General features: G+C 41.3%; 1 protein-coding gene across 2 annotated transcripts in view; it reads left to right on the top strand.

Annotated features, from left to right (window-relative positions):
* Positions 1-17,500, top strand: part of LOC143300230 (anoctamin-10-like) — a 59,207-nt gene that overhangs the window by 3,829 nt on the left and 37,878 nt on the right. For both annotated transcript variants that reach the window (XM_076613808.1, XM_076613807.1), the window contains 2 exons: positions 12,165-12,300; positions 14,999-15,136. In XM_076613808.1, coding sequence (XP_076469923.1) covers positions 12,165-12,300; positions 14,999-15,136 — 274 coding nt within the window. The remainder of the gene's footprint in view (positions 1-12,164; positions 12,301-14,998; positions 15,137-17,500) is intronic.

Genomic DNA, 17,500 nt, shown 5'->3' with positions numbered 1-17,500 from the left:
CTCTGTTGTCACAACAGATTTCTCTTTGTGAAATATGGGCTGCTCTCCCCAGGGAGAGCGCATAGCTACACTGAGAGCGCCACCCATTTGGGGGTATTTTTTCTGCCTGCAATTTTATTTGTTTTCCTACCGAAGTGGGTTTTTTTCTCCAGAAGTTCGCCAGGGACAACCCTTTTGTTGCCGTGGGTTGTTTTACTTGTGCTAAGTGCATGCTGCGCATTGGACCTCGGTTTCTTGTCTCTTTCAAATGACTAGCATCCAGACCACCACTAAAGGTCTAGTGGAGGGGGAGAAAATACTGGTGACTGTGGGATTTGAACCTGTGCGCTTAGATTCGCTTGCTTCCTAGGCGGATGCTTTACCACTAGGCCAATGCTCCATTTATGTCATGCTGATTTTTCACCAAGCGTGATCCATCAAGGGGTTAAGAAAGCTATCATGTAACACAGTACTCAGACCTACAAAGCAGGGCCCTCTTTCAGGGGGTGGCCCCTTGGCCTTTGGTAACATGACAGTGATAGTGTGTCATGTCCTATGGCCTGTCAGCACTGGAACTGTGACAGAGTAAGGCAGGATATGGGTGTGTGTGTGTGAGTAAGGCCCAGATGAGTTTCACACAGTTAACCCTTTGACTGCTGACCAGATTGCTCATCACAATATCAGTGAAGGGCTGTCAGCTCATTTAGATCAGACAGACCTCACAGGTCAGGATGTCAGTCACCATTTTTTGTTTAGACTTTTTCCAGCTCTGACTGGGTTGCTGTTGTTCAAGAAAAAATCAGTGACACAATTGTTAAGCACACAAAGAGTAGTGACGACTTTTTTCAAACTCACACCACACTGATACGATCATTTCATCCAGATTCAGCAGTCAGGATGGTTAAGCCACAAAACAGACTGTACAGAACACTGCCAGTACACACACTTTTGTTACAGAGGCATGTTAAAAATATTACACACTGTTGTTACAGAGGCATGTTATGAATTTTTTTTGTGCGTATGTAAGTTGAAAACTAGAGTGAACAGCGTTTTAAGTCTGTCAGTGAAGGATTCAGTGCATGGATAATGGAGGGTGTGTCAGCATAGATACCAGTCAGCAAGTTTGTCACTGTGTTGGCCACACTAGCATTGATCAAAGAAACACATGTAAGTGACAGCACAATAGAACACTTGTACACACACACACACACACACACACACACGGTCATGATTACATACAGCAAGAGAAAAATCTAGAGCATGGAAGTTAAATCAAAAACAATTACAAAACAAGAACAATGTGTCCTCATGAGCTGAACAGATACCCAGCTTTACTTTTAAAAACTGTACTGATGTGTGTGTGTGTTTACTTGCCCATCATAGGTTATTGATAAAACGTTTGGGCTGGAAGTTAAAAGGTTAAAGGTTTCATCGCCTTCAACAGCCACAGGGGCAGTGAATTCTATATCCACCATGTCCAGGCTCAGCACAGGGAGGTTAGTCCCCAATCCTCACCTTCCGCTGTTCAATTTAACCTTCCCCCAGCCGAATTCAGGTACCCATTCATACCTGGGTGGAGTGGGGAAAATGGGAGAAGACTGGTCTTTCCCACACAGCACCACGCCAAATTGGGGGGTTTGAACCCTGGTCATTGATGAACACTGGATCAGGAGTCCTTTGCTTTGCCAGGTCTGCCACAGAGCCTGCCTTGGCTGGAGTTCACACACACACACACACACACACACACACACACACACACACACACACACACACACACACACACACACACACACATACATACAGCAAGAGAAAAATCTAGAGCATGGAAGTTAAATCAAAAACAATTACAAAACAAGAACAGTTTGTCCTCATGAGCTGAACAGATACCCAGTTTTACTTTAAAAAACTGTACTGATGTGTGTGTGTGTGTGTGTGTTTACTTGCCCATCATTGGCTATTGATAAAACGTTTGGGCTGGAAGTTAAAAGGTTAAAGGTTTCATCGCCTTCAACAGTCACAGGGACAGTGAATTCTATATCCACCATGTCCAGGCTCAGCACAGGGAGGTCAGTCCCCAATCCTCACCTTCCGCTGTTTAATTTAACCTTCCCCCAGCCGAATTCAGGTACCCATTCATACCTGGGTGGAGTGGGGAAAATGGGAGAAGACTGGTCTTTCCCACACAGCAGCACGCCAAATTGGGGGGTTTGAACCCTGGTCATTGATGAACACTGGATCAGGACTCCTTTGCTTTGTCAGGTCTGCCACAGAGCCTGCCTTGGCTGGGGTTTACTGATAAGTGATAGGAATATAGGAGTGGGATTCACAGCCGTATTTGTTTGGCTGTGTTTTCTCCGCGTTTCCTTATGGCGATGTTCTCTCTCTCTCTCTCTCTCTCTCTCTCGCTCTCTCTTAGGTTTTTTTGTTGCGGGTTTTTTTTTTTGTTTTTTTTTTTGTTCAGTTCTTCTCTTTTTTTTCTCACAAAAGTTGGTAATTAGGGCCAGGAAAGACATAGTGCTTTATCAATATTTTTATGAATATTTTTTTTTCCAGTTTCATAATGGTCATGGGTATTGTGCAATTTTCATACATCGTTCTTCGCATTGGATCTGGCTGGTGACATGGACATTGATTCATCATTCATAACATTGTGATCCACTTTGATGTGAAGATATATATATATATATATATACATCTCATCTGCATCTGTTTCTATGTTTTTCTTCCCCTTTTCAGTTCACAGTGGTTGGTCTTTCTGTTTTTCACTTGACTTTCTGTTTGAACTCAGTTTTCAGTGCTTGTGTTTTGGATTCGATGGAGTCTGTCTGTCTTGTTATTGTCATTTCTTATTTGCCTTCTGCATATCTTTCATTTAAAAATGTATTTTTTTAAATGCATTTATTTATTTGATTGTTTTGTGTATTAATTCTGTTTCGTTACATGTGTTACGTTTTATCCAAACTTGGGGTAGGCTCCGAGGGCGTGACAAGTATGTTAGGTTCATGTGTTGGTCAGGCGTCTGCTTCCTTTAAACTTTTTTGTTATTTATTTTATTTTTTCAAGCAGATGTTGTATATAATTATATGCTGGATCAGTCTACAGACTGAAACTGAAACTTGTGTAAACAAAAATTGAAACTGAAACTTAAGTCCACCACTACTGAAGGTAGATTTGTCTTTGGTTCTGATGGTAGGTTACATGTCTGGCAGGTAGTGAATTACTTTTCCTGTCAGCCTATACCTGTGTGTGTGTGTGTGTGTGTGCGTGCGTGCGTGCATGTGTGTGTGTGTGTGTGTGTGTGTGTGTATGCCTGTGTATATGTGTGTGTCACAGAGAGAACGAACAAATGTGTTTTTTTAAGAGAGAGAGAGAATGTTCTTTTCTTGCCTTATTTGTCTTTGGTTCTGATGGTAGGTTACATGTCTGGCAGGTAGTGAGTTACTGTTCCTGTCAGCCTATACCTCTGTGTGTGTGTGTGTGTGTGTGTGTGCGTGCGTGCGTGCATGGGTGCATGTGTGTGTGTGTGTGTGTGCATGTATGCCTGTGTATGTGTGTGTGTCACAGAGAGAACGAACAAATGTGTTTTTTTTTAAGAAAGAGAGAGAATGTTCTTTTCTTGCCTTATTTGTCTTTGGTTCTGATGGTAGGTTACATGTCTGGCAGGTAGTGAATTACTGTTCCTGTCAGCCTATACCTCTGTGTGTGTGTGTGTGCGTGCGTGCGTGCATGTGTGTGTGTGTGTGTGTGTGTATGCCTGTGTATATTGTGTGTGTGCCACAGAGAGAATGAACAAATGTGTTTTTGAGAGAGAGAGAGAGAGAGTGTGTTCTTTCCTTGCCCTACGTTATGACCCTCTTCTGTTTCCTCTTTGATGAACAAGGAGAGCATCTTCAGATCTGTTTGTTTTCTGAATCTGTTTAATTAACAAGGTTTGTCTTTTTTCTCTGCTTTCTACTCTTTTAGATGTCGAACTAGAAAGCACTGCTTTGGTATTGCTTTGATTTTCTTTCTTTCTTATTTGATACACGAGTGTGTCTGTTTAACTTAGATATTTGGGGATGATGACTAAATCTGCTTAGCTTGAACTTCGGCTGGATAGATTCTAACAAGAATTTTTTTTTTCCATATGCTGTTGCGCTTAGGGGACTTTATTATTTATTCAGCTGTTGAGAAAAGATCTCCAGTTTGCCACATCGATAGGTATTGTCCAGTGTTACACCTGGAAGGGCGACAAAATTGGATATTTGATCAAGTGGGAAGTGTGTGTGTGTGAGAGAGAGAGAGAGAGAGAGAGAGAGAGAGAGAGAAGTATTTCACATATTCTCTCTTCATACCTTTCTTTTTGTTATGCATGGATTGAATGATATTATCTATGATAAATGCATTAATCATCAGAAGATGTGCTTCATCTTGGTGGTGATGGTATTGGTTATGGTGGCATTTGTGCTACGTTTGAAGAAAAAAACAAAAACAAAAACAGCTGGGTCTGTTTATAATCTTGATGTTATGGCATGTCTTGTGCTCTGTTATAAACACACACACACACACACACACACACACACACACCCTCCACTCCCCCCCCCCCCATTCCCCCCCCCCCACACACACACACACACACACAAGCCTGCTTAAACTCCCCCCAGCCCCTCCCACACTCACACAACACATGGACACTCATTGATAATAGTATTTAGTCACCCACAGGCCAGTGGGACAAAAATTCCAGGTATGTCACGGTCAACTGACTGGGAACTGACAATGTAAACTCAGTGACAGGTTTCTGGTGATTTCAGGTGTCCTGAAAGACCCAAGGCTAGAACAATTGTTATGTCACTGTGAGACAGAAGAAAGGAATATAACACTGCAGAGCTTCTTTGCAGCATAGTTCACAAACCAGCGAGTCTTATTATTTTATTTTCTTGAGATAAGATACATTTTTATTGTCTGTAAATGAACAGAAATTTGTCGTATGGCTCAAGTACATATAAGTATAGATTAAACACATCAAGCACAGTTACTTTTATTGTAAGTTTTAAAACGTGAATATTCATGAAAATAAGCAACACAATAACTGAAGTAATGAAACTGATGTTGACCAGGTGAGAGAAAAACCACATGTCACACTGACACTAAAAATAAACTAAACATGTTTACAGTGCATTGAAGATAATCATGTGTTGAAATAGCTTTATCAATAAAATGTAGACCACTTAACTCACTCAGTACGGCCAGTCCTCTCTTCTCCTCTACACAGACCTCTCAGATGTCCAGTGGGTGTCTGAATGACCCAACATTTAGCTTCCATCGTCAGAATTGTGGTATTCGTTGTCAACATTCACCTCTTCAGTATAAGAGCCTTCTACCTGCAATATTTTGATGATGGTAACTGGGGTGAAACGTTGTTAACGTCGTCTCTTTTGCCGTTTGTATGGAGAGAGTTAAGAACACATGTCGTGCAACACATTGATTTACACTAACTGTCCCCTCATGCACATCAGGACACACTGATAACAACAGTGCACCAGCCACTATCACATATTATTTTGTTCTTTTCACAACAGATTTCTTTGTATGAAATTTGGTCTGCACTCACTGAAAAGAGCAAGACAAGACAGTGCAGTGCCACCTATATATGTTCATATTATTATTATTGTTATATATTATATAAACATTATATATATATTTTTATATATCTTTTTATATATATATATATATTTGTATTTCTCTTTTTATCACAACAGATTTCTCTGTGTAAAATTCCGGCTGCTCTCCCCAGGGAGAGCGTGTCGCTACACTACAGCACCATCCTTTTTTTTTTTTTTTTGTTTTTTTTTCTACGTGCAGTTTTACTTGTTTTTCCTATCGAAGTGGATTTTTTTCTTCATAATTTTGCCAGGAACAACCCTTTTGTCGCCGTGGGTTCTTTTACCTGCACTAAGTGCATGCTGCTCACGGGACCTCGGTTTATCGTCTCATCCAAATGACTAGCGTCCAGACCACCACTCAGGGTCTAGTGGAGGGGGAGAAAATATCGGCGGCTGAGCCGTGATTCGAACCAGCACGCTCAGATTCTCTCGCTTCCCAGGCGGACACGTTACCTCTAGGCCATCACTCCACTCTCTCTCTCTCTCTCTCTCTCTCTATATATATATATAGTATATTTGTTTTCACCAACAAAGTGGATTTTTCTATAGAATTTTGCCAGGTGCAACCTTTTTGACTCACTTGTGTAAACAAAGTGAGTCTATGTTTTAACCCGGTGTTCGGTTGTCTGTGTGTGTGTGTGTCTGTGTGTGTGTGTCTGTGTGTCCGTGGTAAACTTTAACATTGACATTTTCTCTGCAAATACTTTGTCAGTTGACACCAAATTAGGTATAAAAATAGGAAAAATTCAGTTCTTTCCAGTCATCTTGTTTAAAACAATATTGCACCTCTGGGATGGGCACAAAAAATAATAAATGAAGCCTAATTATATGCAAACTGCATTTACTGTTATATTTATATTTTTTGTGTTCTCTAAACTTGGCACTTTGATCTGATATTCTGACACAACAACAAGAGCAGTCATTATTATCATTTTTTGTTCAAACAGGAACTTCTTTTGCTAAGCATGGAAGTTTTATTTATTTTTGCAAACGTTTTGGTGCAGATAGTAAAAAAAAAAGGGAAATTACTCTGTAATTAATGCTAGGGGACTTAATTTGCCACCAGTGAGTCTTGTTGGCCTTGCCTCTCTTGTTATCTTACTCTTGTTTGATCAAGTTATCCGCGCGTGTGTGTGTGTGTGTGTGTGGGGTGGGTGGGTGGGTGGGTGCGGTGCGGGTGTGTGCTGATTATCTGGTTGTGGTTTTCCGCAATTCATCTTTATTCTTATCTGTCTATTATAATCAATGTGCAGTATAGTAGGCTATGTTTATAATTATATTCAAATAATGTTTCTTAATTCTTTCTGTTTTTACATTAAGAATACTAGTTATTACCTGCAGTGTGTGGATGTATGTATGAAACGATGTACGTGATATTTTTTACATTTGTATCTTCGTAATATTTGTTGGGGCTGTTGTTGGCTTTTACAGTTATGGTCCCCATGTTGTTTACTTGTCTATGTTGTGATAATGCACCTGACCAAATTTCTCCAGTTGGAGATAATAAAGTTATTCTTATCTTATCTTATCTTATCTTATCTTATCTTCGTCTTCTAAAATGGTGGAAGGTGAGGACTGAGCCCCGGCCCCGCCTTCGTATGCCGAGCCCTAGACACAGTGGATTTGAGTTCACTGCCCTAATGGCCCTTGAAAGGTGGTGGTGCTGGTGTTTGGATGTGTGTCAGTGTTGTTAATGACAGGGGTATGTCTATATTTGTACTATACAGGATATAACTGTGTGCCACCACACCAAGCATCTCCTTTTAAGGACAATAAATTATCTTGTGGTCTTGTGAATCCATGCTTTGCTTTTTTTTTTGGTTCGGCAGCTCAGTAAATCTGTACACGTTTTGGGGGAAAGAGAGAGAAGGGAACCTATGATTGATCTTCAAGAGAAAGGTCTATGATATATTTTCAGACAAAGATATGAAAGATCTATGTTAAGGACACAGAGATAGATAGGTACAAAGATAGATAGATACAGAGTGAGAGAGATGTTGTGGGATAGGTAGTGAGAGAGAGTTGAAAAAACATGCATACACACACATGCAAACATGCACGTAAAGCGTATAGTGATAGACATATTTACTCATCGATACAGTCACACATTATACATTGCAATAAAATGAGAGAGATTGAGACAGAGAGAGAGAGAGACAGAGAGAGAGAGAGTCAAACACTTTATTACTCAAGGATAAAGATTTCAGGCATTGCCTAGTCTTCCAAACTGTCCTTGTGACAACAAAAACAATAAGGATAAGGCACAACAACAATAATAATAATAATGGTAAATACTACTACTACGACTACTACTACTACTACAACTGACTACTACTACTACTACTACTCCTTGAGAGAGAGAGAGAGAGAGAGAGAAGAGCAGTGGCTGGAAGGTGAGGGGGAAGAGGGAAGAGGATGCCTGTGTTGTATGGTCTCACACAAGTAATCTGTGATGTTTCTTTTGATTAGATTTTATGTACACTGACCTAGGCCCCTGCCTTTCCACCCCCTCCCTACGGTTTTTTTTTTTTTTTTTTTTTTTTTTTTTTTTTCTCTCCACACTCCCCATTTTTGTAACGACTGCACTTTGCACAGCTGACTGTTGATTGTGTGACATCTGATCTTTGTTCATAACTACTTGTTGTTGTGATGAGGTGTGCCAGCATGTGATGAGTCATACAGAGCTTTCATGCTGTTCATCTAGCAGGCTTTGGCACACAATGCATCTACACAGACACACCACACACACACACACACACACACACACACACACACAATGCATCTACACACACACAGACACACACACACACACACACACACACACACACAAACAAAACCACACACACACACACACACACACATACACACACACACACAAACAAACAAAACCACACACGCACACGAGCACACACACACACACACACACACACACACACACACAAATCACACAAATGCACGCAGGCATGCACACACACAGACACACACACTTGTTGACAAGTGTTCATTATCTCATTTTATCTCTGTCCATGATTTTATATATTTTTTCCCTCTCTCTCTCTCTCCTGAATTCTTTTCTCTTTTTCTGTTTTTGTTTTTAATTTCATTTCATTTGATTTTGTTCTTTTGTTCTGTTGTTGTTTTTTTGTTGTTGTTGTTTTTTTTTTTTTTTTTTGGGGGGGGGTTCCCCTTCTCTAGTATTCTTTTATCTTTCTTTCATCTATTTTTTTTCAGTGTTTCTTCCAATCTCTGTAATATGCTTTATACATTAATTTTTTTTTTTCTTTTTTTTTCTCTCCTTTCTTTCTTTTTTTCTCTTTGACTTTCTGTGTAATGTCGTTTAATGTAGAGATAGATAGTTGTTAATTAGGAATTTCTGCCATCCTTTCTTCCATCTTTCCATCCTTTACCCCTGCATTTTACCTTTTCTTTCATTCTTTCCTTCTGTCTGTTTTTTTTATTCTTTCTGTCTTTCTTCCTTTCGTCTTTACTTCTTTCTTTTTTTTTTCATTTGATCCTTTTTTTTCTTTCTTTTTCTGTCCTTGTTTCTTTCTTCATCTACAGTTCTCTTTGGTTGTTGTTTTTTTCTGTCTGTCTTTCATTTCATTAATGTTCAGTTCATAGATACAAATGTCCATATCATAGATACAAATTTATCTCTTATTTGTATGTATGGACTATGGTGTTTTTAGTTTGTCGCTTGTGGTTGAGGAGGGGAGAGAGAGAGAGAAAAATAGTATGTTTGGTGTGAATGTGTGTGTGTGTGTGCTTGCACAGGTGTGTGTGTGTGTGTGTGTTTGTTTCTGTGTGTGCGTGCATGTGCATGTGCATGTGCATGAGTTAGTGTGTGTGTGTGTGTGTGTGTGTGTGTGTGTGTGAACACAAAATTATGCATGTATACATGTAAGTGTTTGTTGTTGATCTGTGTTAGTATGTGCAGATGATGTACATGCATGAGTGCATTGAACATTTGTTGCTTTGCATACATGCAATATATAGTGTTTGCTGGGGAATTAAATGCCATGAAATGTACCTAGACAGAAATTTAAAAATTCATTCTTGATAAATAATAATGAGATAAAACAAATGTCTCTCTTCTTTTCACATCAGTTGGCAACGTGAAAGGAGGATTATTTGATGAATTGAAAATAATGCTATGTTTTACTCCCAATGAGACTGAACATCATGTGAGCTGAATGTTGTTTATTTGTGCATGAACAATTTGTGTATGAACAATTTTTCCCTTTCTCTCAGCATAAGCATGCCTCTCTGATACTTGATGAAGATAGAGAGAGTGAGAGAGGGGGTGGGGGGGGGGGGAGGGAGAGAGATGGAGAGAGGAGAGAGATATGAACAGCTGAGGGGAACTAATTTTGTCTGTACATTACAATGTGTCTGTGTACATTTCATTAACACATCCATGGATCACAGCTAGAACAATTTGATGCTGTTGGCTTGATGTTGAAAACAAAAACAGACTGCATGTGACACACTTGTCTCTTTCTTTCATCTGTGTTTCAGACATCTGGTTGAAGTATTCATTTTTCACAGTTGAATGTTATCATTGAAAATTGATGGGAAAAAAAAAAAATTGGAGAGGAGGGGGCATAGTTTAATGGTGAGTTGGGGGAAAAACAACAGATAAATGATGGAATTAGAGATGAATATTTGAAAGAAATGGAAATAGTGTGCAAGAAAACTGAAAACATACTATTCACGTTCTGAATTTGCCTCCTCGGCACGTCGTTACCACTTGTCGCGACTCAGCGTCTTCTTGTTGCCCTGTGACCAAAGCATAAATGAAAATACTGTGTAAGACTAAGAAAACTACTTAACAGACTTTGTAAAAGGGAAGTTGTTTATATTATCAATAGAAACAACTGATAATGAATGTAAAAATTGTTTTAAAAAAAACGTCAAAACACACCAACGTTCCCAACGACTGGACTACAGAGATCAGGTTGGGTTCAATAGACAATAGGTCATATGACCAGAAGAACATAAAATCAATAGGTCATTTTGAAAATCAATAGGTCAAATATCACCCGGTTAATGCAAAAGTGGGAACGCCAATTCTTCTCGCCGAAGCTCGCGAAAGGCAGCGATAAAGATTCGTTTCGGATTTCGTTTCGTCACGGATCCATATTTTAATAAACCAGTTTATAGTCATTTCCTGTAGGAGCAGACGACAAAGCGATCGCGATTGTTAAAGAGAGAGAGAGAGAGAGAGATGGTTACTTTGGTTGACCGACTGATCATAAAAACAATAAGTCATGTGACCTGGCAACTTGAAAAACAATAGGTCATTTCAAAATTAAATGCGTCAATGACCGATGTCGAACCTGATCCCTGGGACTATACATTAGTGTCCGTTGTACTACATGTTTTTTGTTTTTTTTCAGGTTCCGTAATGCAGTAGATATTTTCCATCAGTTAAAGGTTACAGGTTCCATAGCCTTTCACGGCCTTCGGGGCAGTGAACTCATATCCACTGTGTCTAGGGCTCGGCATAGGAAGGAGGGGCCCAGTCCTCTCCTCCTGCTGTTTAAACCTTCCCCACCACCCCCCGAAAACGGAGTATGGCAAAAGAGGGCGCTAGTCAGGGATGCAAAGGGAAGGTAACCTACTTCAGGAGGTTATCGGCCGTAGCTACTTTTGTTGTCTCCGCATAGGCGAGTAGTAGTTTGCACAGGACAGGAATCAGACCCCTGCCAGAGTCTGCACTAGTGGGTCACGGTAAGTATGTTACATAAACGTATTTTTAGGAAGAAAATTTCCTTATGGCTGCATGCATGGTGGGGTAAAAACGGTCATACATGTAAAAGCCCACTCGTGTACATTCGAGTGAACATGGGAGTTGCAGCCCACGAACAAAGATGAAGAACCTTCCTCAACCAAAGCCATGTACCCTGTTTCACATGTGGGCGGAGGGAGGAAAATTTGAGAAACGTGTCTTTCCCCAAGGACACATCACCATGCGGAAGTGTGGCCTTGAACTCTGATCACTGGTTGACAGTGGGTCAAAAGTCAAACACCTGACCGTGTGTGTCACTGCGACAGTGTGTGTGTCACTGTGACAGTGTGTTTTGTCACTATGACTGTGTGTCACTTTGACAGGGTGTGTGTGTCACTATGACAGTGTGTGTGTCACTGTGACAGTGTGTTTTGTCACTATGACTGTGTGTCTCTTTGACAGGGTGTGTGTCAGTACAGCAGTGTGTGTGTCAGTAGTGAGTACAAAGTGTCTGTCAGTGTGACAGTGTGTATGTCACTGTGACAGTGTGTGACACTTTGACAGTATGTGTGTCACTATGACTGTGTGTCATTATGACAGTGTGCGTGTCACTACCAGTAGTGTGTGTGTCACTAAAACAGTGTGTGTGTCACCCCTCAGGAAACAGTGCCGCTGGTGGGTGCCGGCAGTGAACGCCTGCTGCTGGCGGCGGAGATGCAAGAGATGTGTGTGTGTGTCGCCATGACAATGTGTAAGTCACTACAACAGTATGTGCATCACTACAACAGTGTGTGTGTGTCACCCCTCAGGAAACAGTGCTGCTGGTGGGTGCCGGCAGTGAACGCCTGCTGCTGGCGGCGGAGATGCAGGAGATGAAGAAGCCGCACAGCGATGGCTTTCACCGCGAGGTCACCATGCAGGACGTGGAGGGATTCATCGGCTCTGGTCAGTCTGTCTGTCTTGTCTGACACACACCTGTAAGTTTCTGGTCAGTCTGTCTGTCTGTCTGTCTGGCACATACCTGTAGGTTTCTGGTTAGTCTGTCTGTCTGTCTGTCTGTCTGGCACATACATACCTGTAGGTTTCTGGTCAGTCTGCCTGTCTGTCTGGCACGCACATACCTGTAGGTTTCTGGTCAGTCTGTCTGTCTGTCTGGCACATACCTGTAGGTTTCTGGTCAGTCTGTCTGTCTGTCTGGCACATACCTGTAGGTTTCTGGTCAGTCTGTCTGTCTGTCTGGCACATACCTGTAGATTTCTGGTTAGTCTGTCTGTCTGTCTGTCTGGCACATACATACCTGTAGGTTTCTGGTCAGTCAGTCTGTCTGTCTGGCATGCACATACCTGTAGGTTTCTGGTCAGTCTGTCCGTCTGTCTGCCACGCACATACCTGTAGGTTTCTGGTCAGTCTGTCTGTCTGTCTGGCACATACCTGTAGATTTCTGGTTAGTCTGTCTGTCTGTCTGTCTGTCTGTCTGGCACATACATACCTGTAGGTTTCTGGTCAGTCTGTCTGGCATGCACATACCTGTAGGTTTCTGGTCAGTCAGTCTGTCTGTCTGGCACATACCTGTAGGTTTCTGGTCAGTCTGTCTGTCTGTCTGGCATGCACATACCTGTAGGTTTCTGGTCAGTCAGTCTGTCTGTCTGGCACATACCTGTAGGTTTCTGGTCAGTCTGTCTTTCTGTCTGACACGCACATACCTGTAGGTTTCTGGTCAGTCTGTCTGTCTGTCTGGCACGCACATACCTGTAGTTTTCTGGTCAGTCTGTCTTTCTGTCTGACACGCACATACCTGTAGGTTTCTGGTCAGTCTGTCTGTCTGTCTGGCACGCACATACCTGTAGTTTTCTGGTCAGTCAGTCAGTCTGTCTGGCACGCACATACCTGTAGGTTTCTGGTCAGTCTGTCTTTCTGTCTGACACGCACATACCTGTAGGTTTCTGGTCAGTCTGTCTGTCTGTCTGGCACGCACATACCTGTAGTTTTCTGGTCAGTCTGTCTGTCTGTCTGGCACGCACATACCTGTAGTTTTCTGGTCAGTCTGTCTTTCTGTCTGACACGCACATACCTGTAGGTTTCTGGTCAGTCTGTCTGTCTGTCTGGCACGCACATACCTGTAGTTTTCTGGTCAGTCAGTCAGTCTGTCTGGCACATACATACCTGTAGGTTTCTGGTCAGTCAGTCAGTCTGTCTGGCACTCACATACCTGTAGGTTTCTGGTCAGTCAGTCAGTCTGTCTGGCACTCACATACCTGTAGGTTTCTGGTCAGTCTGTCTGTCTGTCTGGCACGCACATACCTGTAGGTTTCTGGTCAGTCTGTCTGGCACGCACATACCTGTAGGTTTCTGGTCTGTCTGTCTGTCTGGCACGCACATACCTGTAGGTTTCTGGTCAGTCTGTCTGTCTGTCTGGCACGCACATATCTGTAAGTTTCTGGTCTGTCTCTCTGTCTGCCTACACTTTTTTTTTCTGTGATGGGCTATTTCTGAAAGTTTTGCTCAGGTGATTAACCACACTGGGATGGGCACTAGCTGTCCATTCTGTTATGCTATTTGCCCATATGTCCCTTTTTTATGCTTTTTTTGTTTGGCTTTGAAGCTTTTTTTTTTTCTTCTTTTTATGACTTTTTGTAATCTAGGGATGGTATATCAAGTGGAAGGGCTGACGTCCTCAGCACGGCTTTGTCTTACTTGCCCTAAGGAGCTAAATGGTTAAGATGATGTGTCATGACCTGTGTTTTGTTCGTTTGTTCTGGTGATGTTTTTTTTTTCTTTTCTGTAAATGTTGGTGCTGTTTGTACCCTGTATACAAAATTCATTCAAACGGAATAAGTGTTCTGGCATAGAAGTCAGTTAACATTTTTGCATGAAACATTTTTTATAACAAACCCAATGTTTCTTGATTATGATGTAATCTAGATTAATATTAGGATTATACTCTTCTGCTGTATAACTGTATTGTGCTTCTGTTTTAGTGAGCTGTGGTAAGTTCAGCAAACACTGATGAATTTATATGATAATGATATGATGATATGGATACTTCTATAGCACCTATTTTTGGTTGGAGACCAAACTCTAAGTGCTTTACAAACACGGAGTCATTTGCACAGCAGGTTGCCTACCTGGGTAGAGCCAACTGCCAACTCCCACTGTGCACTTATCATTCGTTTCCTGTGTCATTCAGTCAGGTTTCAGTCATGCACACATGAATACAGACATGCAACATTTTGCGTGTATGATTGTTTTGTTTATTTACCCTGCCATGTAGGCAGCCATACTCTGTTTTTGGTGGTGTGCATGCTGGGCAAGTTCTTGTTTCCATAACTCAGTGAATGCTGACATGGATTACAGGATCTTTAACGTGCGTATTTGATCTTCTGCATGTGTATACACACAAAAGGTTTCAGGCACTAGCAGGTCTGCACGCATGTTGACCTGGGAGATCGGAAAAATCTCCACCCTTTACCCACCAGGCACCATTACCGAGAATCGAACCTGGGAGTCCAGGGACCCTTAGATTGAAAGTTGAACGCTTCATCCATTCAGCACTGGATGTGGAAGCTATGTCAAGCTGTGTTAGGTAAAACAAGTTAAGAACAAGTTGTTTCAGTGTGGGGGGAAAACATGTTTCTGTGGGCAGACGACCTGTCCACCTTCTTCACACGGGCGGAGAAGCAGAAGCTGGTCCTGAGAGAGGTTGAAAACATCCGGGCCGGGGAGTTGGACCTGCACATCCCTGGCTATGAGCACGTCAAGCTGTACCCCGGGAAGAGCATCAGTGAGTCGTGCTGCTTGTGTGGGTGTGTGTGGGGGTGGGGTTGGTGTGCGTTTTTATCTTCAGTTTAACGTCTATTCACAATAAGTGTTTTTAGACGTGTGCGTTTGTGTGCATGTGTGTGTGCGTTTGTGTGTGTGTGTGTGTGTGTGCGTTTGTGTGTGTGTGTGTGTGTGTGTGCATGCATTTGTGTGTGTGTGTGTGTGTGAGAGAGAGAGTGTTTGTTTTTGTGTTTGTGTGTGTATGCGTGTGTTTATGTGTGTGCAGGGAGAGAGGAGTTTGTGTGTGAATGTGTGTGTGTTTGTTTTTTTGTTTGTGTGTGTGTGTGCATGTGCACATGCATTTGTGTGTGTGTGTGTGTGTGTGTTTTGTTGTTGTTTTGTGTGTGTGTGTGTGTGTGTGTGATTGTATGAGTGTTATTGTTTTGTGTGTGTGTGTGAGTGTGTATGAGTGTTTGTGGGTGTATGTGTGTGTGCGCATGCACATGTTTGTGTATGCGTTTGTATGCGTGTGTGTGTGTGTGTGTATTCGTGTGTGTGTGTGTGTGTTTGTGTCTGTGTGTAAGCTGACAGTAAGCAGGGTTTTTTCTGCACAGATAAAAACATCATCATGTCAGATATTTCTACACCTGTTTCATGAGTTGCTTTACAGTTTATGGCAATATCTGTTCCCTTCTCATTTCTTTTTCTTTTCAACAACAACAACAAAAAAAAAGATCTGAATAGTTGGGAACATCTGTCATATCCAGGATTTTTTTTTGTTTTTTTTGTATGTGTGTGAGTGTGCTTGTGTGTGTGTGTGTGTGGTGTGTGTGTGTGTGCACGTGCACGCTCACAGGTACATATTTAGGAAAGACTGTGTGTATATGTGTGGGGTTTTTTGGGTTTTTTTTCTTTCTTCCATTTGATGTCTTTTCATATTTCAATAGATTTATATATAAATGTATGTGTTTTGTACTGGTGTGTGAGAGAGAGAGAGAGACTTAGCGGACTTGAGTGCATTGAACCAACTGCCATATATTTACATGATGTTGAAATTTTGTGCTGAGCTGTGTGTGTATGTGTGTGTGTGTGTGTGTGTGTATGCAAGACAGAGAGAGAGAGTATGGGTGTATGTGTGTGTGCATGCATGTGTGAGAAGCAAAGAAAAAGAGCATGTATGTAAGATTGTGTGTTTGTGTGTGTGTGTGTGGTGTGATTGTCTGTGTTGGTGGGTGTGAATGTGTCTGTGTTAGTGAATGAGTGAGTGCCTGTTGGTAACATTTTAAAATTCACGTTTGTTGAAAGGCCTCCAAGTCCAAGGCACCTGTGTTTACATCTCTCTTCCACCTTTCCCAGCCCCCGCCTCATACAAGTGAAATTGAACACAAATATTTCAGTCAAAACACATACACACACACACAAAAAGAGGAAAACTACTTTCTCCAAACAGTGAAATGATAAACACCATCAACCCAACCCATTTACAAGTTCCCAAGTTATTTAGAATCGAGCCAGTTTACATCCTCCACAAAGGAACAGAGATTATTATTCAGTGACCAATGTTATTGTTTGAAAATCTTTTTTTTTTTTATTGTCAAATTTCATTACAGCCAAAATACATATATCCAACATGATGCCAACAAGTTAACAGCAACATAAACCATGGGAAAAAAGAAAAAGGAAATTGTGGGCAGAAAAAATGAAAAGCAGCCAACACTTACAAATGTTGTCCTACTTCTGCATCAACCACATCGTCAGCTGGCATTGTAGACAGTGTCGTATGTTGCTAAAACAGGCATATACATACGTACTACATATAATATGTTGTTCTGTTTTGTTTTGCAACACACAGGATCCGTTTTCAGGTTGCTATTTATGTCATTAAAATTTGATATGTAATCATCCAAAGGCGCAGCCAACACCTCTGAATTCAAACTCAGTTTTGTGCAACAGAGTATAAAACAATCACAGTTCAGGTAAAAGTTCTCAACTCATTCAGTACCATGCACTATGAATACTATTCAAACTCTGTTTTGTGCAACAGAGTATAAAACAATCACAGTTCAGGTAAAAGTTCTCAACTCATTCGGTACCATGCACTATGAATACTATTCAAACTCTGTTTTGTGCAACAGAGTATAAAACAATCACAGTTCAGGTAAAAGTTCTCAGCTCATTCGGTACCATGCACTATGAATACTATTCAAACTCTGTTTTGTGCAACAGAGTATAAAACAATCACAGTTCAGGTAAAAGTTCTCAGCTCATTCAGTACCATGCACTATGAATACTATTCAAACTCTGTTTTGTGCAACAGAGTATAAAACAATCACAGTTTAGGTAAAAGTTCTCAGCTCATTCAGTACCATGCACTATGAATACTATT

Source organism: Babylonia areolata, chromosome 26, assembly GCF_041734735.1.
Source record: "Babylonia areolata isolate BAREFJ2019XMU chromosome 26, ASM4173473v1, whole genome shotgun sequence".
Classification (NCBI taxonomy): Eukaryota; Metazoa; Mollusca; class Gastropoda; order Neogastropoda; family Buccinidae; genus Babylonia; species Babylonia areolata.
This window is presented reverse-complemented; position numbering and strand designations above follow the sequence as displayed.